Source organism: Etheostoma spectabile, chromosome 21 (assembly GCF_008692095.1).
Source record: "Etheostoma spectabile isolate EspeVRDwgs_2016 chromosome 21, UIUC_Espe_1.0, whole genome shotgun sequence".
Classification (NCBI taxonomy): domain Eukaryota; kingdom Metazoa; phylum Chordata; class Actinopteri; order Perciformes; family Percidae; genus Etheostoma; species Etheostoma spectabile.
Window position 1 is genome coordinate 18361428 of NC_045753.1, and position 22322 is coordinate 18383749.

Consider the following 22322-nt stretch of genomic DNA (forward strand, 5'->3'; position numbering starts at 1 on the left):
GTGGTCCAATAAGTTTTTTTTTTTTGTGGAAAGCCTTACATTTAAAGTCAATCGGACTCACGGTGTAAGGGGGTGGCCTTTCCAAAATGCTACTTTTAGGCAATAATTACAGCGCCAACATCTGGCCGATTGGGGTCATATTTCTTGGGAAGATTTGGCACATTTCCAGTTATTGGTCCAAGTTCTATCTCTCGTTTTTTGGGTTTTACCCTAAAAAAAATAATTTCTTTGATACATTCCTCCATTTTAGACCAGTTAGACCTACAACAGGAAAACTGTGAGTGCCAAATATGCTCTACAAATATATAATATGTGGTATATAAATAGCCTATAATTCGGCTTCAATACTAAAATAAAATTGTCAACTATTGTAGATTTAAAAAAAATTCTAATACAAATGGGTACCGTTTACAATGTGGCTTGGTCGCCCGCCGTCTCCATATCGTGTCCAGGATGAGAGGAGGACGTTAGACCGTGCTGGTGCAGGTAGATCAGAGGTGGGCATGGCGAGTAGGTGGGGTCGCTGCTCTCCTGTCGGGACCAGAAGGCTGCAGACCAGTGCGGAAACGAAGAGGTGAGGGGAGCCGGTTAGAACTGCTGCCTGGAACTAAGGATTGTGAACCCTGACCAGCGCATGGTAAGTGAACAACTGTTTCTGTCATAGAGGAAAGCTGGAGAGCGTATGTTTAACTAAAGTGCGGAACCTGCTGCAGTGCAACGTTTCAGTTTTGGATGGTCTTTTACATTTGTAACGTAAAGCAGCCGTGCATCGACAGATTATCGTACAAATTCTAAATTGAAAGGAATGTGATTAAGTCCGTCGGTGTGATGTATTGTACAAAAACGTCACTCTATTACTATGCTAATGTGGTGTAAGATTAGCAGCAGGGTATAAGAGTAAAGTTACATCAGGCTAGTCTAAAAGAAGGCTGAAGCTAACCAGACCAACAACAACTCAGTCGACCTACTTACTACTTAAGTAGACTGACAAGCATCACTTTGCCTTCTTCAGTTACCTCTTCTGTTTTGTTGCATGTGAGGGTCATGACATCTGGCCCTATCTTAGACCTGTCTTGGCCCTAGACACATGTGAGAGTTGCCAGATGTTGGTGAATTTTCAAGACATTTCCTCTCAAAATTTTAGCTTAGGTTTACCTGTTGTAAGAGCATAGCTGTGTGTTCAAGTGCATGACTTTGTCTTTAATATCTGCCCGTGGGTCTTTTAATTTGAGGTAAAATCTACATTGCAGACAGATAATTGATCAAGTGAGAATGAGACACCACGTAAAGTTATTGAGTTTTATTCTACTAGATTGGGTTTTTAATTCAGTTTCTTAGTAGTTTGAGAAATGTAATTACCCACTGAAGACTGGAACTTTACATCCTCTGTGGGGTGCCAGCTTGCTCGTGCAACCCATTCCTATGCTTAAATGCATACCAGGACATTTCAAATTATAGTTGGTTGTGTCACATTGTGAAACGTTTCCACATTTATTCTTCAGTTGTTTTAAAAGTGGTGATTTCAGGTGACTCACCCTGAAATAATTTAAACTGTTAGGATGTTGCACACCCCCAAGGTTAGCAGATCTTGGGGTTTTTGTCTGAAGTTGGTCCAAAAACTAGCACTCCTTTCTAATTATAGACTACAGAGGCAGCACTTTCCTACCTGCCAACCAATTCAAAGCAGATGACACATCCCTGGCTTAGGCGTTCCTGTTTTTAAGGTGGTTGCATTTTTAGGTATATCCCAGTTTGGAATCTTATTGTTTCTTTTAGATAAGGATTGATAGCCCATTAGTTTAACCATTTCAAGGCAGAAATCATTAAAATTGTAACTCAAAAAAATGACCCTGCTTTGGCATTTATTGTCTGCCGATTAAGACTTTCAGTGATACAGCTTGAGTCACAAAAGCAAGAGGGGACTTTGTGTTTAGCTAGGACTCAACTTTCGGCCAGACATAATAGTTCACAGACAGGCAAAAAGTGAGGAAGACAGAAAGATGAGGGGTGGAGGCTTCCAGAAGAATGCTTGTGAAGATGGAGCCAATTTTGAGACAGGTGTGTGTGTGTGTGTGTAATGTGCATGCATGACTTCTTCCGTGTGTGTGTATGTGTGTGTGTCTGTCTCTCTCTCTCTCATGGCAGTAATGAAATCTCTTGTTCTCGCGACGTACCAGTGAGTGCACAAATAGGGCATCAATAGCGCCTGGTGATGTTTATCAACCCGCGGCTGCTCAAACAGCCGCCGCATGTCAGCTCTGCAGATCTGTATCGCAGACACACAGACTCCTCTTAAAGAGAGACTCCATCCTGCACACAATTCTATCTCTGTCTCAGAAATACACACAACTGTAGGGTTTCTCTGGCATGTCCGTCCTCCTTAGCTCACCCCAACACACACACACAGTGGATAATATGGCTAAGCTTATCGGCAGCCAGAGTTAATCAAACCTTATCTGCAGCCCCTCAGCTTCTTATGTGTACCCAGAAATGAACATACAGAATAAGGCAGGTGGGGGTTTGTTCACTCAATTAACTGTTAATCAGGTACACCTGTTTGATCGAATGAATAAAACCTTGCATTAAGTCGTATCTTTGTGACATTTATAGTAGTTGGTTAAGTTTTAATAGTTTGTTGCCACTGTCAGAATCTTTCAAACTTAGGTATGTATTGGACTGCTGTTTTGTATATGTTCTGTCCACTCATACAGAGGGGAACAGAATATTTAAAGCATACATTCACTAAGTGTGGTCCTTTAAAAATGACCATAAAGTTGAGTCTACACCTTTTTGTGATTCAAAATTAAAAAATTCCAACAGATTTTTGTCCACATGGTGGCACCTTTAGCATTTATCTGCACACCTGGTATGATAAAGCTACACACTTCTGACAACCCACTTCCCAGGTGAACACACTGATGATGACACTGTCAACATAGAGGACATACAGTCCTTGCACAGTTGTACAGCCCTCATTGCATCCACAAGGTCTGACACATTCCTGTTAAAACATGCTTTCTTCTAAGCTTCCTTTAGCACACACACTCACATCAAAGGAAGATGTTTTGATATTGCTTATCTTTCTGACCCAGACACAGGACAGAATGGTCCACATCTTGGGTGTCGTGGACACCTTTGTACAGTTTAGTGTGTTTTGGTACACACCAGTGGGTTTAGTTTATTTGCTCCCCTCAATTTGATTGGTCCATGGGGAATAATAACCAAACATGTTAACGTGCAGAACTCTTGACAGATACAGCAGTTTTAACAATATCTATGGTAGCTGTCAGTCTCAAGTATCTCTTCGCACAGTTCACTTTGGAAGGTCAGGGTTCGACCCACACTTAGCTCTGAAAACAGAGTGGACTCAGGGTCCCTGAGGCAGCTTACTACTACACTGACCTCGCTTCACTTCTCCCCTGTCATTTTAGGGTCACAGTTAATGAAAGGGGGAAAGAAACATATTTTCTATATTTTAAGCCTTTTTTATTGAAGTTTTTGAAAATGTCACCCCTTCAACATTGAAAAAAAAAAACCTTATGAAATAGAAATAAAATACAAACTTATTTCCACACTAAAGGACATGACCTCTGTACACATTTTTCTTTTTAACTCACTCAATCTCTCCTCTGCTCTTTGGTGTATCATGTTGCTTTTTTTTTTCTAAGTGTGTGCCATTGTTTATCATTCCAGATCTCTCGACATGCACCCTGAGAACCATCTCTCCCTCCTCTTAATGCTGCTGCTTCTTCAAGGTTGGTTGACTGGTTTTATAACTGTTTGCGTTCAGTTTTACTTGAGGAGTGCCTTCTGTACTTCTCTGGTATTCATTCATTTAGATCAAATACTGTCCTTAGCACACTTTTGGAAGGTTTTAATGTACCTTATCATTACTAATGTTTGGGCACTTAAAAATCATTTGGTGCATACAGCCAATATACTAAATATGACCGTAAACAACTTTTGAGTTATCTTAACAAACTGTGATGTTGGTTGAGAGCTGGTTACGTATCTACACGTTTTGTACATCCACATTTACACATAGCATAAATAGTGGGAACAGGTGGAAACGACTAGCCTGGCTTTGTCCAAAGGTAAAAAAGTCTGCTTACCAACACCTCTTAAACTCACTAATTAAAAATGCTCCTTAGTTATTTAAAGACATTGGGTAATAAGCTTGTATTTCTTTTTTTTGTCCAGTTAGATGAGAAGATTCATACCACTCTGTAAATATGACTCTACAGCTAGCAGTCAGTTAGCTTAGCCTAGCTTAAAGTTGAAAACAGCCTGGCTTTGTCCAAAGGCGCTAGTTTGTGTTTATGAACCTCTGGATTTTAAAATGGGCCGTTTCTCATTTAATTAATGTTAATATTAGGCATATTTTCATGGGTATACGTTTTTATGAAAAGAAAGCCTAAAGTCAGTGTAATATTTTAACAAATACAGGGATTTAAATGTTCAGTGTGTTTGCATCTGTGAGAATATTTGAGGTCTACGTCGACTGTATGGTGGAAAATGAATAATGCTTTGCTGATGCTCTTCTGGTCAACCTGAGATTCTTTACAAGAAGTTTCATTGCTTAACCCTGTCAGTGCTGAATAATTTCCGTTATATTCTCTTCTAAGTGATTTCTTCCTGGGCTTAAAATGCCAAAAAAGTCACATTTTGCAATGTTTTTATAGCGTATTGTAAGTTGTTCTCTCGGACCTGGGAGTGTCAGTATTTGCCTGAGGGGAGAGGCAAGAGTTGTGAGGCTATATAATCTTTGAGTTGTTTTCATAAATGACAGCTTTAGCACCATCTGAGGTTTTTATTACTGGCCATTTTAAGACTTTTTGAACTTGAGCAAACCAGACGGTTTCATCTTGTCAAGACGCCCCCTTTTCCTCCTGTGCTGACATCACAGATAACATGTTACAATGCTTCATCAGCTAGATATCCATGTAATCCAGGCTGTCAAAGTAAATTTCTCAGGTAGGCAGGAGTGGATCCTAGTTTTTAACTTAGATTTCAAACAAGTCTTTCTGATATCTTCCAGTTTATGGGGGTACTAATTCCAATTAGAAATCAACTCCTCAACCTGTGGATTCTTGCTCATTATCTTGCTTCGGATTTTTTCTGTTATGTTTTCATTCACGGACATTGCAGATCCTGTTATTTTGCTAGAGGCATTTGGCGGAACAGATAGACTTTTTGTTCAGAGCAGTGGGGCCCCGCTGACCATGAGAATGCAGCTTGCCAAGACCTAAAACTTTAACTGTCAGGAGGACCTTGGGGCTGGACTGACATTGGAATTAGGGGCAGATGAAATAGTCAAGATTAAGAAAAGATAAAGAAAAAAGAGCTAGGTCCTCTGAGTTGCAGGTGGTACTTCTATTTACAAATTATTGGTGGGCATTACACTCAACTGTTCTCTGACCTAATGGAGTTTGCTCCTTCTTTAAAGAATTAATGATAGAAGACTTTGTGCACAGACTTGGATTTCATGAGCACTTAAAGAGGGGTGTGAAGTCAGTGGCTATTTTTTCTCTGACATAAAAGTCTTTTGAGACAAATCTCAACATATTTTAGTAACAATGAAACTTGTAATACCTCTTTCAGGTTTTGTTTTGTAATCATATATTGCATTCTAGGTGATTGAAATAATCTTTTTGTTGGTCTTTGTATAATGAAAAAGTCCTATCCTTCAAAATCCCATGAACCACTACTCTACTAAAGTTCACTATAAAAAGTAGTCTTTGTTAAGTTGCAGCTGATGTTTTTCAGAAAAAATGTTTTGCTTTGCTTTTGACACTGATAAAATGAATTGCATTTTTACCCCAAAAAACATCATCATATTTTCTTCTTCGAAATCCTCACTGCACAACTTCAGTGACAGAAAGATGAGCAGAGCGAAGTCAATGTTAACACTAAATCCTCTCATGTAGCACATGGAACCTTTCTTTGATGTTTCTGTCTCTCTTCACCTATTTCACCTGATTAGCAAGCACTAAATCAACATGAGGCGGACAGCCGGAGGCATTAGAGCAAAGTTGACGCAAAGAAACTCACATTTTCTTTCCGTTTTGCTATTTAGAGAGTGGAATCTTTTTAATGTGGAGATGCATGTAAAACCGCTCAAGCGCTCCATCTCTGCGCTGAACAAATGTCTCTGTGACCTGTTGGGGTTACCAGGGACAACAAGGCTGCGTGTTCAAATGGGGTTCGGAACAGGGCATCACATGCTGTATGTGTGCCTGAATAGAGCTACGTCCTTTCATTGAATGGTGCCAAAGAATGTTTTTCTTTACTTGTCCACTCATATTAGCTTTGACTACTTAATTATCCATTTCAGAAGGGGTCAAGTTGGATACAGCGGACTGTATTGGCTTCAGGGACAGCATGTTATTTTCTTGTTCTTCTGAAGGCCCTATTGATTGCTTTTTAAAGGCACTAAATAGACACAGCTATGGAAAAGAGTTGAAATTTACAGATCAGTGTAATTATTTTCTTTGCTTAATTCTTGCTCTTAAAATGTCAAAATAACAAAAAGTTAAATTAAGTATAAATTTGTGTTGAAAAATTTGTTATATTTTGGTCAAACTTTCTTTCCTCCTGCTCATCTTTCAACCCCTTAGAATTACCTTGTGGGGGTCCCGCACCTCAGCATGAAAGCCACTGCTTTAACTTATCATATTGGAGTACAGATAGCCTAGGCACATTTACAAACTATTGTTGTTTGTATTGAACAGTGGTGGAAAAAGTATTCAGATCCTTTACTTGAGTTAAAGTACCAATACCACACTGTAAAAATACTCTGCTACAAGTCAAATTCCCTCATTGAAAATGTTAAGTAAAACTATGTAAATATAGAAAATCTACTTAAAGTCTTAAAAGTAAAAGTACTCAATGTAGAAAAGTCCTCGCATTTAGCAACTGAAAATGTTCAAAACAGTTCTGTTAATCAAATAAGTGTTTAGTTAGCTAATCATTTCAGCTGTGCTGTTGAGTAGTTTCATTTATAATAAAACCTTGTGTTTATAAACTACATGTCTTTTGTGTACAAAAACCTTAATTTGTAAAGTAACTAGTAACTAAAGTTGCCAGATGAATGTAGTGGAGTAAAAAGTACAATATTTCTTTCTGAAATGTGCAGTAGAAGTAGAAAGTGGCTTGAAAAGAAAAGACCTAAGTAAAGTACAAGTACCTCAAATTTGTACAAGTACAGTAAATGTAAATGTACTTGGTTACATTCCACCACTGGTAATGAAGTATGTTTCTTTAAAGTTATTCTTGGAAAATGTATGTATGTATGTATGTATGTATGTATGTATGTATGTATGTATGTTGTTTTGGGTTGCACATTCATTTTTATGATTGGCCCAACTTCAGTATCTAAGTGTTATGTGTATAATACTGTGAAGTTAGATTTATTAGACATTCGACTGACCTCTGTGTTGTTTGTCCCTCCTAGTCCAGCAGGGCACCTCAGTGCAGGAGATCCAAACCAGCCATGAAAATATCGTAAAGATCAACTCAGCAGGAGAAAGTGAGTTACACAAACATGTTAAAGTATGGTGCTGTTAAGTAGTATAGTAATTAGCTAATAAATTGTAAGGTAGTGGGTGGTCTTATAAGCCCAGTGTCTGTGTCACAGTGGAAAGTTTTTGGAGGTGAATACACAGACAGACGCCACTTTCGCCGTCTCTAATGGCCCTCTTCATGATCAGCTACACATCTCAAAAATGACAGCAGCACGGCTGTTTATTAATGCCTCCAGCGGGTACACACATTCTTTTTGCTCTGTAAGTGTGCACCTTGGAAAATAAATGAGCTCTGGCATGCTAAGCTGTTTTTCTCTTAATCTGTTGAGGTATTATTTTCATCTGCTCCAGACCATTCAATCACTAACAAGGATAATCCCACAATGCCCATATAGAGTGAGATGAGATTAGACCTACTTAATCTAGATATTCAGGGTGTTTAACTGTGTGTGTGTGTGCGTGCGCACCTGTTTTCATGGGAAGTGATGCAGTGCTCAGCAGCCATGGATATCCTCTTCCTCATGGATGGCTCCTACAGCGTGGGGAAGGGCAGCTTTGAGAGGTGCAAACACTACGCAATCAAGCTCTGTCAAGCACTTGACATCGGACCAGACAAGGTTTGTTTTCTTTCTGTTCTTTTGTGTCTTCCCACGTCTCTTTCTCACATGACAATCGATGTATTCACTTGATCCCACCCTTGTCCAGGTGCGAGTCGGCTTGATTCAGTTTGGTTCCACTCCTCGGCTGGAGTTCGCCCTGGACACATACACCACCAAACAAGAGCTCAAGAAGCACATGAAGAAGATTTCTCACAGGTTGGTTTCTCCTCTCATCTCACCATCTTGTTTCATGGTGACGACACCTGATCAAGTTACATTCACTCAAGGAAGCCGTGAGATATGGTTGGAAGCCTATAAAAAAAGCTAGTGAGAGAACTTTGAGAGTATATTGTATAATAGATATTTGTTCCCATGGTCAAGAAGGAACCTTCATTTTTATCATTAATTTAACTAAAAGATCCGTGTATAAATGTTTAAAAAAAAACTATGTACGGATGCTCAGTCCTTGTTTCAGCGACCTGGGGTTGTGTTCCGACCTGCGGCCCTTTGCTGCTCTCTCTCCCACTTTTCTGACTTAATCTGTCTTTTAGATAAAGGCAATAAAAACTAAAAAACTAACTTTAAAAAAAGATAAACATTAGAAAGAGGGACAAAGTTGTGTTAAGTTTTATGAGCCTCTGTCAGAGATGAGAGAGAATTGGGTTTTACATGGACAGAAGTCACACTTATTGCCCTATTGATGTAGAGTACGTATTTACTGTATATACAAACAAGTTGTTTGTAGTGATGAGAACTTTTTATGCTCTCAACTTTTGGCATGCTGAAACTTGTCTAAATTCTCTGTCTAGTGTAGTAGTTTTTTGCTGATACTTCCTGGAAAGGGAAAACAAATTAATTTCAGATTAGAGGGGTGCACCACAGTTGGTCACTGGATATTGGATTAGGGCATGAAACGAAAAAGGGTGGTTGGATGGGTGGGTGGGTGTGTATAATAATAGCGTACATGGTTGCATATGGGAGCACTGCAGTAAATAGTTAACATAAAACGTGTGCAAGAGACTCCCAAATAACCACTTTCTTTTTAATTCAGTGGCTGAATCCGCTCTGTGGAAATGATTGTCTGTGTTTAAGTTTATTTTTCAAGGATTTAGTTTGTAAGGATAGAGAAAAAGATAAATGCAAGTCTTAACAGCTGCAAAAGTTAATAAAAAATATTACTTATACTTTTATAATAAGCATTCTTATGTAATATAACCTGATAAACTGCAATTAAAGCAGGGTATTAGGATATCTAAGATATAACTTGTGTAGAGAGAGAGAGAGAGAGAGAGAAAGAGAGAGAGAGAGAGATTTATTGAGCCATGGGGTGATGAAACTTCAGCCAACACTCAGACAGTTCCATGTGCATTTTCAGTCCTAAGACGTGAAACAGGTATTCAACCAAAATTTGTCTGTGGTTTATTTTAGCAATGATATGTGGTAGACTCCTCTGCTGGCTTCTGTAGTACAGTACACTTTGCTAAATTATTCTGTTTCAGTATTGTTCTGGCGATAACATAAAAAAGCACTTTTCCAATCTCTCCCAGGGGAGGCAGCACCCAGACAGGACTGGCTCTAAAGTATGTGCTGAGGAAAGGTTTCCTAGGTGGCCGTAACTCCTCCACTGCGGCCCAGGTCGCCATCCTCTTAACAGATGGGAAGTCTCAGGGCAACGCAGTTCAGGCAGCTGCGCAGCTCAAAGAGATGGGTGTGGTCTTGTTTGCCGTAGGCATTCGCTACCCCAGGTTTGTTAAGGATCATTGCCAATAATACTACTACTTTTTGTTTGCAGTGCAGTCTCTAAAAATGGTTTTGTTCTTAGGTGGGAAGAGCTACATGCTTTGGCCAGTGAGCCGATGGAGAGCCACGTTTTCTTCGCAGAGCATTTCGACGATGCTGTCAATGGCCTGTACACCACACTGAGCACCTTCTCGGTTTGCAATGCCACACCTGCAGGTGGGATTCTTTAACACTTTTTCACTGGAGGCAATTAGAAATTCCCTGTCTGTCGCTAAATTCCTTGTTTTGTGTTTCTCTCCCTAATGCTTTCCAACTCTTGTTCCCATGTATCGTCCCTCATATCCCTCCTGTCTTTCCCCAATCCTCTCATCCTGTTCCTCAGGCTGTCAGGTGGAGTTGTTTCCCTGTGAGAGGAAAACGTTGGAGACAGTGAAAGAGCTGCAGGGGAATTACATGTGTTGGAAAGGCTCCAAGGGGTATTCCCCATACACGTCTCTCTGTCCATACTACAGGCAAGTTTACATGATTGCATAAATAATGCACATCTTGCAAAGCAACGTTTTGCAAGATTTGCAAAGCAAGTCAAAAACACAGTCTTTATAAGAAGATGAACTTTTGCGCTTTTCCAACAGAAAACCCGTATTCACTAAAACTGGAGACATAATTTTAATAGCTACAACGTCACCTGAAATAAAAAAATCCAAAAAATTACAAACTTTTCTGTAAATCACCAGCCGATGTTTGATGGGAATGATGGACCCACAGCAATGTCTGGCAGGTATTGAAGAGGCCACAGAAATAGATTGATGTTAAAGAAGGATGCTGGTATCATTCTGGGTCAGACTGGGAAGAACAATCTGTGCAGTAGAACCAAATATGTAACACTTGTTTTTCATTGCTCAATGAACTACCAGACTGTAGTTGTTTAACAAGGCAACTCCCATCTGTTAATGTGCTGTGTCAGCGTGAGGGTGTTAATAAAAACAAGTGAATTTCTGTCAGACCCTCCCAGGGAAAATTAAAATGTCTTTTGACTATGTTAATTTCCCTGCACATTGCAACTTTACCACAATCTTCTTTTTTTTAAGCTAAATTTAAGCACTTTAAGCACCACACAAAATAGGACTGCTTGTCTAATATTGTAAAATTGGGTCTATATAATATCCATGTAAATAAAGGTTCACATAAATTGAAGGTGCAATCCAAGTGAGATACCAATTTTGTACATCACTTTCGACATAAACACATGTAAATATATAATTAACTGGTAGTCAAGGCTCAATTTTTGCCAATTAGAAAAGTAAAACTTAATTTACTTTAGAGAAGAAAAATATGCTGTACATAATTTTCACCCTGACAAAAGAAGTGAATTTTGTGTTTACCCATATGTGTGTGTTGCAGGTACAACAAGGTGTACACGAGATACCAGACAGTCTGCCATCGGACTATTTGTCCAGGTAACAACACTGCTCTTCCTCTTTCTTTCTCTTTTTGAGATGATGTGTATTTGTGACACCTTGCTATACTCTCTCCACTATGTTGTAGATCCCTGCGACTCTCAGCCCTGTTTGAATGGTGGCACATGTGTATCAGAAGGTCCAGAGGGTTACCACTGCGTATGCCCACCTGGCTATGGAGGAGACCCCCACTGTGGTCCGACCATTGTCTTCAGACTTACTGAGATATATTTACTGGCAGCATACTAACTCAAATTAACTAACTTGACCTTCCATCCCTCCTCAGCTCCGGCATTATCACTGGACTGCGCCGTAGACCTGCTGTTCCTGGTGGAGGGCTCGGCCACGCTCTCCTTGGAAGGCTTCCTCCGCCTTAAGTCCTTCTTAAAGCGCTTCCTGCACACTGTGATCGGGTCTGACAGCCCCAGTAAAGTCGGCCTGGCAGTGTTTGGTGGAGAGACCAGAGTCGAGGTCTCGGTGGATAAGTTCAAAGGCAACCTGAGGGGTCTGGTTAAGACTGTGGAGGCACTTCAACCAATCGGCGGCGAGACCCGGACAGGCCAGGCACTTCGCTACGTCACCCGTCACGGCTTCGTGAGCGCGCCAGTCTTTGCGGACGTTACAGACGACCTGCCCCGCGTGGTGGTGCTCCTCACTGCCACTCCTTCTGTGGACGATGTGGTAGAGCCCTCTAAATATGCACGAGACAGAGAGATCTTCCTGATAGGGGTGGGACCAGACTTCTTAAGGGGACAGCTGAATAATATTACAGGAAATCCCCAGAGGACTATCACCTACACACCACCTGAGTTCAGTGCCAAGATCCCTGAGCTCAAGGCTAAGGTCTGCAGTGTAGATACACAAGGTACTGACTGATTGACAGACTACTTAATATCTTAAATAAAATATCCAAATTGCCATTAGGATCCAGCTGTTCCGAATGTGAATAACAATGTTATTTTATGGTCATTCCTTTTAAGATGCATTTTCATCCATGAAATGCATGAAATATCATAAAAATAATAATTTGATCAGCACTTACTTAAAATCCTAAAATGTAACGGATAATATTTCATCTTTAATATCTCCCTTTTCTGGCTGACATGTAGATCAACAACTACCACTTCTAAATTCGAAGTTTTGTATATTTAAACAACATATTTCTTTGGCTTTTTATTTTTTAGGTTGTCTTGGCCAAGCAGTAGACCTGGTGTTTGCCCTGGATGCCTCAGGTGGTGTCAGCCCTAATAACTTTGCCACCATACGCAACTTTGTGCGCAGTCTCACCGTCCAGTTCGACATCAACCGTGACGTAGCTCAAGTGGCACTTGTGGCCTACGGTCGGAGGGCCACCACCGTCTTCAACCTGGACACCCATGAGAGCGGTTCTGCCATCCTCAAGGCGGTTGACGACGCCAACTACTTGGGTGGAGTGGCGTCAGCGGGCGCGGCTTTACTTCACATCCACTCCAACGTCCTGACGGTGGCCAAAGGTGCACGGCCCGGAGTCAACAAGGCTGTGGTGATGGTGACAGACGGTTCAGGTGGGGATGACGCTGTCGTTCCAGCTCAAAAGATCAGAGATAATGGAGTTTCAGTGTTTGTGATCGGTATCGGAGACATTCAGAAAGAGAGGCTGCTGCAGATTGCTGGTTCAGAGGAGCACATGATCGCGGTGTCGTCTTATGAAGATCTCAAGTACTTTGAGGATGTGCTGGTGCAGATGCTGTGTTCAGGTGAGAATGCAGGAAAGGATCTGTTGCAAAGCAAGAAAGCTTGTCCTCTCCTTTTCTCTGGATAGGAGGAATTAGATGCCTGTATAGCTCATGGACCTATACAAAAAATGAACTTATTGTTGTGGTAGCCAGCTCATGTGTGATACATTTCTTTTTTATTAGAGGTTAAAAAGCCAGTTAACCTGTGCAAGCCCAACCCATGTATGAATGATGGGACCTGCATCCTGTCCGGAGGGAGCTTCCGCTGTCAGTGCCAAGGCTATGAAGGACCACACTGTGAAACAAGTCGGTGACATTAAGGAGTCTTCTTTCCTTATTTTTTACTACATTCCTTTGCTTCCACCTTCCTGCCATCCTTTTATGATAATTTCACTGACCTTACTCTTTCCTAAAGAAACCATTCCTCTTATATGTCTATCTAACCAAAGCTTTTAATTAATTTGGTCTGGTTTTCCACTCTTGTCGCTTGCACAACTTTGACTCTGTTTTAATGTTGTGATTGCCATGTTCACAGCTACAAAAAAGTTCTTACAGCATCATTTGAATTTGCGTGACTTTTTCCTATGGTTTGTGCGTAGGAAGCAGCAAGAATCCATCCAGAGGAGATCTCCCGAGGCCTGCTGGTCTCAGGAAGAAGAGCAGACAGAAGAAGAGTCACCAGGAGCTCCTGCATCACTACAAACTGCACCGTAGGACACAGGCAACCTGATACACACATAGAAATGAGTCACCTATGGACACCTAAGAACCAAGGATGTTTGCGGGTATGCAATGGAATAAAGGGAAAACTAATGTTACTGTTTCAATATTTAAACTTTCACACAGACTTCAACAAGTCCCTTCAAACTGCGTGTACTTCTACTGCAGTGTCTATCTGTGTCCTGGTTTGTCACTGTGCTCACTGTTGTGCATTTTGCTCATAGTTCTCTTGTCTATTCAGAGATGTAAACTTTTATCTCATATTGGAGTGTATATCTGTGTCATGATTTTATTATTTTAGTTATATAATCACCACAATTGCCTTTTTCTCTTCCAAACAAGACAAAAAAATCAATTTTGTGCCAAAAAAGCTTTATACCAAGTGCTCTATTTTTTTTTCAACATATTTTACAAAAGGCCCCTCCTGAACTCACTCGGCTTAGTTTTTTAAAAGGTAAAAAGATTGTTTGCTCTCACAGTATTATTGTATAAATATATGTACTGTAATACGTATGTATTTCATTATCAGTTATATTAGTGCGGTATAACATTTAGAAAATAAGGCTGGTTTTGTACTTTAACTTACCCTTTACTAACATCTCTTTTGCGAAAATAGAAACAAACTTATAATATATGATTTGCAATCCACTTTTTTAAATTGTAGAATTTTTCCACTTGTTCAACACCCAACAAGCCCTAAAATTATATATTTGAAGTGGCAAATCACTTCCATTATTAACAAAAAGTACAATTTTAATATTTTCCAGGTGAACATCTTGTTATCAAATGACTCCCCTTCATGAATGCTTTGTTATTTCATCAGTGAGAAGTGACTGAGTTGACTCTAATTATTGTGTTCAAATTCTAATTCATGCTTCCAGTGTCCATTGCAAATGTCTATTGTTGTAGTAGTAGGATTAATTGTTACTAAAGTGAACATTTGGTTCAGTTTCATCAGAAGAGCTGGACTGACAGATGTAACATTAAAGCCAAAAGGAGACATTTTCATAAACACAGTGCATGCCAATATTATTGTCAGTACATTTTTATTTGAATAAAAAGTGCATTTTTAGCTAGCAATACAAGCCAAATGAGGCTGAATAAAGGTGTAAATATATTTACATCTTGGCTACCAGCATATATGAACCAAGCTACATCTAGTATACAAAATGGCCAATTTAGTACAGGGGTGTCTTTTGTTGTCTCAGTGGTTTTAAATGTTTGGCTGTTTTGCATCATCAAGAAAAATTGTCAGACTGGCCAAAATGCTACGACATCAATGTCTTTCCTTTCGCAAATGGAGAAAAACTGTTTGAAAAGTCATAATTAAGCTGATCCAGTGGTGTCTGAGAAGACAGCGTGTGCATCACTCTGATTGGCTCTTTATAGTCTGTGCAAGGAAGTGAGGAGGATGAAGGGTGTTGATGTGAATGTCTGGTCTGGTAACATTGCGCTTCCTGTTGTGGGCAGCAGCCCAGACCAACAGAAACTTGTGCATTTGAGAAGTGAAAGGGCATTCAGGTTCCCCTTTAGGTGGTGTTTTTTTTCTCCCACTCCTGGTAATACAAAAAGGAATGACAGTTAGGTATTTTTACAGTATACAAAAATATAAATTAAACACATTATTGTGCTGTGTGGACCTCTTATCTTGTTCCATTGAAGCATCATGCTTTCAGTGCATAGAAATCCACAGTCTCACCTTAGCTTTCTGCAAGACTTTTCCTTTGGTGGCCATGATGGAAGCGGGTCTGTTCTTTAACACAGAGGCAGAGTTGACTGGGGAGGCTGGGTCTGCATTGGCGTTATTGTTGTAGGGTTGGGATGATGAGGATGTCTGGGGAGCAGGCAAGGTCACTGCTTTAGCCTGAGGGTAAAATGGTAAAGAGGGTAGTTAGGGAGTGAAGAAAACGGCAGCTGTGATAGAGATTGAAAGGCTTGGAATCAGTTTCCTGTGTTCACCTGAGTGACCTGTACACTAACCATTGATGTGTCCTGGAGGCTGCTGTCCAGTGTGGTCCCCAGTGTGAAGGGCCCTGACTCCACTTTCTTCAGACTTTCCTTCACTTCCATCAATCGTAGCTCCACCTCTACCCTGCGTTGCTCTGCCTCCCGACAAGCCTCCTCGTTCTGTTTCAAACGGCCTTCTAATGAGGCCTGCTGCTTGGGATCTGAGGATAACAGACAGACGTCAGTCACACAGATCACTACACCTTCAGTACTAGTAAGTAATGTGTCATAGGAAGTGTAGATCTACCTTGGCAGACACTGAGCTCATCTTTGGTCTCCCTCCTTTCCTTCTTCAGGTTTGCCAGAATGCTCCTCATGTCCTCTCTCTCTCTCTCCAGTCGGTCACGCTCATCGATGTAGCGGCGCATGTCTGCCTCTGTGCGTTTCTTGCCCAGTTTCCCTTCAACTGCACCGGGACACCCTGGGAATTAATGATTAATGGTGTTTATCATTACATTTGCCCAAAAATAGAAACAAAAAAGATGCATTCATTAATAAAAAGTAAATTTCTGCACTATAAATCTGGATTCCACTGTGAAACTGTGCCTATGACTGTAGAGGATGCAGCTTTTCACTAGAGGGAGCTATAGTTATGTAAGATTACAGAGAAAGGGAAGCAGCAAACAAATAGCTACATTTACACACTAAAACAATTAGTTTTAGACCATTTTTCACTTAATGTTAAAAATGTTCTTTACAAATATCTTAAAAGTGTGGAGGTGGTTATGGTGATGCCACTTTTCTTTCATTCAATACCTTTTGCTCATTGCCTGTTTTACCTGTTTGTGTGTTTACTTGTTTGTTTTTGTTTTTTTTGCTTTTTACTGTAGGAAACTGCTGCTGCTGTATAACGGAAATTTTCCCACTCTGGGATGAATAAAGTATTATCTAATCTATCTGATACCGATGGGTCTTTTAACACATGATCCAGTAAACCCAAGGTTTTTTTTTGTCCTCACCTATGGTATGTGCCTTGGGCCGCAAGGGCTGAGGACTGCGAGGAAGCTCAGCAGAAATTGTTGGGCTTTTATGGATCTGTACCCCGGAGGAGCTGAAGACCTGTGGGATTCCCAGACTGGTCCTCTTGGGGGTATCCTGGCTTTGGGATGATGTCTTGACTGGTTGTGGCTGCGGTGGAGTGGGAGTCAGAGGTTGCTCTTGTTCTGGTTTGCTAATGGAGGTGGAACTTGTTTCATGTAACACTGGTGTTGAATCTGGCTCAGTTAGATTAGTTGTAATGATCTGGAAATGAATGCATAAAATATAGAATTAGAGCACAAAATATAACATTTAAATCTCAGGCAAGTAGAAAGTAAAAGCTATTTGCTCCAAATGCAGCAAATACGTCCACTGAGCCTACCTCTTTCATTTGAGGTGAGGTGTCCTTCTGGTCTTCTACTGGGACCGGGGAATGTCTAGAAGCTTCTTTGGCAGGCGGGGCTTTACCCCCACTGGATGTATGGAGGAAGGAGCGTAGAGGGACTAGGTCCAGGTAAACCCTGTTTTCAATGTCCTGTTCTGCTCCCACTGACTCCTTAATGTCCTGTGTGCACTCTTCATTATGTTCCTGAGCATTGTTGTCCTCACTGTTTGGCACGTTGCTTTCTTCCGCATCCTGCATTACACAGGAGGAGGAAGTTATGAGATGGAAAGTGGCCAGATTGAGTGAGTCCATGTAAAAATGAAACTGAAATTAATTTGAAAACAAAACCAGGCAGAGAGGCTGCTGTGTTTTATGTCTCAAATTTTTGGCTGTAGATAACATACCTCTGGATCAGCTAGAGACGCCACATCATCATACAGTTCATCAGAGTTGTGAGCAATGGACGGTAGGGTGTCTATGTAGGTGTTTGGCTCTGAAAACCTCTGCATCAAGCTAGAGAGACGTACAAATATACAGAGAGGGGCCACTTGAATAATGTGCCAAAGCATGCATACAGCAGTGGGACCAAGTGGACAGACATGAGGATCTTACTATAAGGAAGTTTTGGCAGCATTGACAATACTGGAGATCCTCTCACTGTTGACATAGTCGTATGTCAGCTCCTCGGGGTCTGTCTTGCTCCCCGTCTGTGAAAGCAAGACGCCCAGCCAGTGGCCCATGTCTGCAGACGTCTTAGCCTAAAAGAAAAGAGAGTGGATCAAAGTTCATTCAGTACATACCATGCACTTGCAACATCATGAGTTTAAAACCAGCTCATGGTTTATGTTGCATGCCTTCTGTCACTTTGTATTAATAAAATGATTTCCAATGCATTTGTTCCCAGCAGTATTTCAATATCCAAAACCTTTTGAAGATGTGATATGTCTAATATTCTCAACTGACCAGTTCTACTCATCCAAAAAGCAATATCAATTTGTAGTTTGATCTGGTAAGGATGCCTCCTGGGCGCCTCCCTAGGGAGGTGTTCCAGGCACGTCCAGGACTAGGTGGAGAGATTATATCTCCAACCTGGCCTGGGAACGCCTCGGGATCCCCCAGTCAGAGCTGGTTGATGTGGCTCGGGAAAGGGAAGTTTGGGGTCCCCTGCTGGAGCTGCTGCCCCCGCAACCCCTTACCGGATAAGCGGATGAAGATGGATGGATGGATTTGAGAACAACTATTCAGTGTGACTGAATTACACCCATAATAAGACAATTTCATAAAGAGACACATGTTCACAGCCTATTATTATCTGGGGAGATTCAGGCAAGCAATAGAGGATGCTTTGGCACATACTTTATATGTGATAACCTTGTTGAATTTATTTTGTTTGTTTTGGTAAATATTTGACTGGGGAAGTGTAAATTTGTCAAATATAAATTTAAAAAACACAACAACCAAAAAACACCTATAATTGTATCAGAAGCCTCAAGACTAAACATTGAATTCCATGACCAAATATGAACTCACTGTAGCAGGGTGGTACTGGAAACCTAATGGAAAAGGGCGTAGTATTAGTCCCCGAAATCCCAGTACATCCACACCCTTCACACACACATTCACAGAAACACGCAGACCACCCTTGTGTATATTACACAAGCTAAGTTAGCTGTCAGCAGAAAGGGATTTTCAAATGAGGACATGCTAGAGTTTCCTATAAGAAGCATGCTGACATTTGTTTTTTTTTCTTCAAAGATGATAAATTTCTGGTTATTTCTCAGATTACCAGCAGCCCACCCTCTGCTATAGAATGACGCTGAAGAAAAAACACGAAGACAGGAAACCCAGTACTAACCCATAAGCAACTAACACCCGTCACTGGTGACAGACATCAAGGTGTCAAATCACTGTGTGTTTAAGTGTCAACTCGTTTATATTAAGATCCGGCGATGTTGCAAAGCAGCAGAAAAGACAGTTGGTGTCTACCTCTAGGGTTGCCAGCTGTGTGCCGTCCATGTCGATCCTAAAGGAATACAGGTGCTCGGGGCTGGGGTCGGGCAAAACACTGCAGCCCCACAGGTTCACAGCAGGCTGGCTCACTTTGTTCTTGCCCTTGTCCTGGTAAAACCATAGCTGCCCGTTCTTTATAAGACACCAGCAGGTCCGCCATTGGCTGTTCACCAACACATTGAGGCAGCCTGATGGGGGAAAAAGGAGGTAACTTAATCATGAGCTGCCTGTGATGTTTATGTTAACCAAAACTAGTTCCATGGCCATTAAGCCTTAAAGATAGTTATCTATGTGTATTGTCATAAACTCATTGATTATGATTGTCTTTTGACTGAAAATTATCAAATGTTCTGTGTCAAAGTGTGTAGCTTTTTGTTTAACGATATGAGGCTAATTCTCCAGATTAAATGTAAAGTGCTGAGGACCCCAGATTTTTTTTATAAGAGTGTTTAATAATTGTAATCAGAAGGCTACATAAGGGGAAATATTGATGTTTAGTCTGGTATAAAATAATTACACATAAAGACCTTTGCCAGATGGCCCATGCTGGTACGAATACCAAGAAAGTAAGAAAGGACAGGAACTGCATCTGAGGGACAATCAGTACATACTTTGGGATTTTATAATCTGGCACAACATGTACAGTACGTCTCTGCTCACCTGAGGTGTCCACACATTTCTCTTGGCTTTCCAAAGAGGAGGGTTTCTTCTTGCCAATGTTCATGAGGTTGCTAAACTTCAAACCTGCACCGTATTTTTTTTTCACTGTGGAGGGGAAGAGAAGAATTCTTAACATTTTTATTATAAGATTCTCGCAGCTGGACCATGTGTCTGAACCCACATTTTAGACTGATTGACATGACACTAAGAAGTGACTCACCATCTTTGTTTTCGGGAGTCTCAGCATGGCTGTCAGTGCTGCTGCCGCTCTCTGAAGCCACTGAGTATCTCTCACTCAGTTCTCCCTTAAAGTTCAGATTAACATTTTAGGTTATACAGGAGACATGTTCATCAGAGATACAAATTATGACCAAAAACTGTTCCTGAGCCCTGTAACTGGACAATACTGAGATTCTCTAGTAATAGAATGACAAGTACTCTAAAGCACAACAGTTTGAATTAAGTGTACCCTTGAACAAATTAGCCTTGGGGAGTCGGACACAGAGTGCTGGGAGTCACAGTTTTCGGTCGGCTTGGGACTGATCTCTTCAATCACCTGATGTAAAAGAGGTTGATTAGTGTCGACAGATTATTTTTAATTAAAATATGTATAAAACATTTTGTAAAACAGCCCCACAAGGTTTTTGAGTCTTACCTTCAGCCACTGCTCAGTCTGCTCCTTGCTCTGTAGGCCCAGCACGATGGCCTCCCCTGCCACTGGAATGATCTTAAGTTTGTGCTCTTTCTTCTTCAGCTGCTTCTCCTTGTAGACCACGCTGCATCCCAGCAGACTCACATCCAGCAGAGGTGTCTGCTCCTTGGAGCTCTTATAGCACTGAGAGAGGCAGAGGTAACACTGGACTTAACTTTATGATTGTACAAGTTCTGACTGCAGGCACCCGCGGAACAGTTTACTGCATATGGGCAGATACTATCCGTGTTGTTTTTCAAAAGAGAAGGGAAGTAACTAAGCCCAACTAATGTTTATCAAGAAATAGTTACAGCAATACATACAAATAGGATACAATTTTTTAATAAGTGAGCTTTAGAGGTATTGTATTATTTTAAAGGCATATTTTTGACTGGTTTACCCTGCCTCTAGTCTTTATGCTAAGCTATGCTAATCATATCAGAGCTCCAGCTCTGTGCTTAAATCGACATTAACTGAATTCTTGGACACTTCGGAACAATTAGGATATTTCCCACAATGTTTTAATATGTATTAATGTCCCAGGCCCTGGTATTGTGCAATTAGGCTTGGCGTGATGGCCTTTCACATCCTTCTAAGACAAACCACCAAAGAAAATCTTCATTGGTCATGACCTTAATTGCTATACACTAAACCTCAGCTGGGCTTCAATTCAGATTTTCACTAGGGGTGAGAATCAACAGAGGCCTCACAATACGATATTATTGCAATTTTGATTTATTATAATTTAATTATAATTTATTACCTTTTTGCCAACTTCTAATTTTTTCCCAATTTCAAATTATATTGCCAAAAAGAAACTTTGTCAACATCTGTTGTTTCTAAATAGATACATTTCTGTTTGTTCATCTCACTTTAATCTTTTGGCTGCAAAATGGGATTGTCAAGCAGGCAAACTGACCAACACATATGTAATAAAAGATAGATACTTGGCGCCTGTGTATCAGTCCAGTATTGCCACAAAAAATATCGTGATACTATGCAGTATCAATTTTTTTCCCCATCCCGAATTTTCACATAATTTTTTATCTACCAGCAGGCGATTGTCTTTGATGACACACAGCTGTTTGGCCCACTGGCCCAGCCACTTCTTCCTCCACAGGAAGGCACAGATCTGAGCGTCCTTCATGAGCTCAATGGACGCCTCTGCTGACGGCCACTGGTGCTGTGCTGACGGTGACGATGACTTTTCTCTGGTGATCACTTCCTCCTCATCGTAGGACTCGTATGAACTGCTAACTGCATCCCCATCATCTAGGAAACAAAAATCCGAGACTGATAAGAAACTAAAACAGAAGTGGGTAGGACATGAGTAGCAGCAACACACATTACACAGTTAAATGAGCTTGAGGCTGACTTCTTGATCATGATGACCTTCTTCAATGGAAGAGGATTTCTTTGCAACAGCCAGGCTGCAAATGAGCTGTTAAAGTATTGATAAAAGATGGTAACAGAAAAAAGACATGATGAAAAGGAAAACAACAAATGGAGAAAAATGATAAGATGGGACTGATTGATGACTTTTGTCACAAGTCGTGAAGTTGTTTCTCTACATGCAAGACGCTTGGTCAGGCTGGACAATGAGGGCTGAGGGCATGCTGACTGGCCCATGCAAATGCCTGCCATACATAAACACACGCTTCCAGGTATGGAAGGGTAGCTACCCCTGTTGATAACAGCATAGACCACACTGTCAGAGCTTTGCACTCGCATCCAGGGCCCTGAGTGGAGGCCGAAACAGTCCAGATCTACACAACACCAAAGGAAAAGAAAGAAAGAAAAAAAGACAGAAGAAGAAGAAGAAGAAGAAGAAGAAGAA

At 40.9% G+C, this 22322-nt stretch overlaps 2 protein-coding genes across 5 annotated transcripts in view; one reads left to right on the forward strand and one right to left on the reverse strand.

The window, feature by feature from the left end:
• The first annotated feature begins 412 nt into the window (after nt 1-412).
• vwa2 (von Willebrand factor A domain containing 2) lies at nt 413-15046 on the forward strand. 2 transcript variants are annotated; one of them, XM_032502033.1, is made up of 14 exons: nt 413-574; nt 3694-3755; nt 7454-7528; nt 8007-8140; nt 8229-8338; nt 9670-9867; nt 9945-10078; nt 10245-10374; nt 11264-11319; nt 11408-11515; nt 11606-12184; nt 12504-13055; nt 13218-13340; nt 13634-15046. In XM_032502033.1, the coding sequence occupies exons 1-14, from the start codon at nt 414-416 to the stop codon at nt 13762-13764; spliced, it is 2553 nt and encodes an 850-aa protein (XP_032357924.1). In that variant the 5' UTR covers nt 413; the 3' UTR covers nt 13765-15046. The 2 variants fall into 2 exon arrangements, with proteins under 2 accessions (XP_032357924.1, XP_032357925.1); XM_032502034.1 differs by having other exon boundaries at nt 453-637.
• The window catches only part of afap1l2 (actin filament associated protein 1-like 2), a 35751-nt gene continuing 28215 nt past the window's right edge, over nt 14787-22322 (reverse strand). The window contains exons 6-20 of one of the 3 annotated variants that reach the window (XR_004327195.1): nt 21537-21757; nt 20450-20629; nt 20264-20350; nt 20015-20099; nt 19795-19899; nt 19111-19322; nt 17737-17882; nt 17529-17637; nt 17122-17376; nt 16721-17003; nt 16009-16182; nt 15735-15922; nt 15454-15618; nt 15229-15310; nt 14787-15188 (exon numbers count right to left, since the gene is read on the reverse strand). Coding sequence is in view for 1 of the 3 variants with exons in the window: in XM_032502030.1 (XP_032357921.1) it covers nt 15284-15310; nt 15454-15618; nt 15735-15922; nt 16009-16182; nt 16721-17003; nt 17122-17376; nt 17529-17637; nt 17737-17882; nt 19111-19322; nt 19795-19899; nt 20015-20099; nt 20264-20350; nt 20450-20629; nt 21537-21757 (2237 nt within the window). In the remaining 2 variants the exon portion in view is untranslated. Of the gene's footprint in view, nt 15311-15453; nt 15619-15734; nt 15923-16008; nt 16183-16720; nt 17004-17121; nt 17377-17528; nt 17638-17736; nt 17883-19110; nt 19323-19794; nt 19900-20014; nt 20100-20263; nt 20351-20449; nt 20630-21536; nt 21758-22322 lie in introns of all 3 variants that reach the window. The other 2 variants (XR_004327196.1, XM_032502030.1) reach the window with 2 other exon arrangements.

Coding starts and splice junctions, on each gene's coding strand:
- vwa2 (XM_032502033.1), top strand. CDS start 414: ATGTGGCTTGGTCGCCCGCCGTCTCCATATCGTGTCCAGGATGAGAGG. Junction 7,529..8,006: donor GATCAACTCAGCAGGAGAAA/GTGAGTTACACA, acceptor TTTCATGGGAAG/TGATGCAGTGCTCAGCAGCC. Junction 13,341..13,633: donor AGGACCACACTGTGAAACAA/GTCGGTGACATT, acceptor GTTTGTGCGTAG/GAAGCAGCAAGAATCCATCC.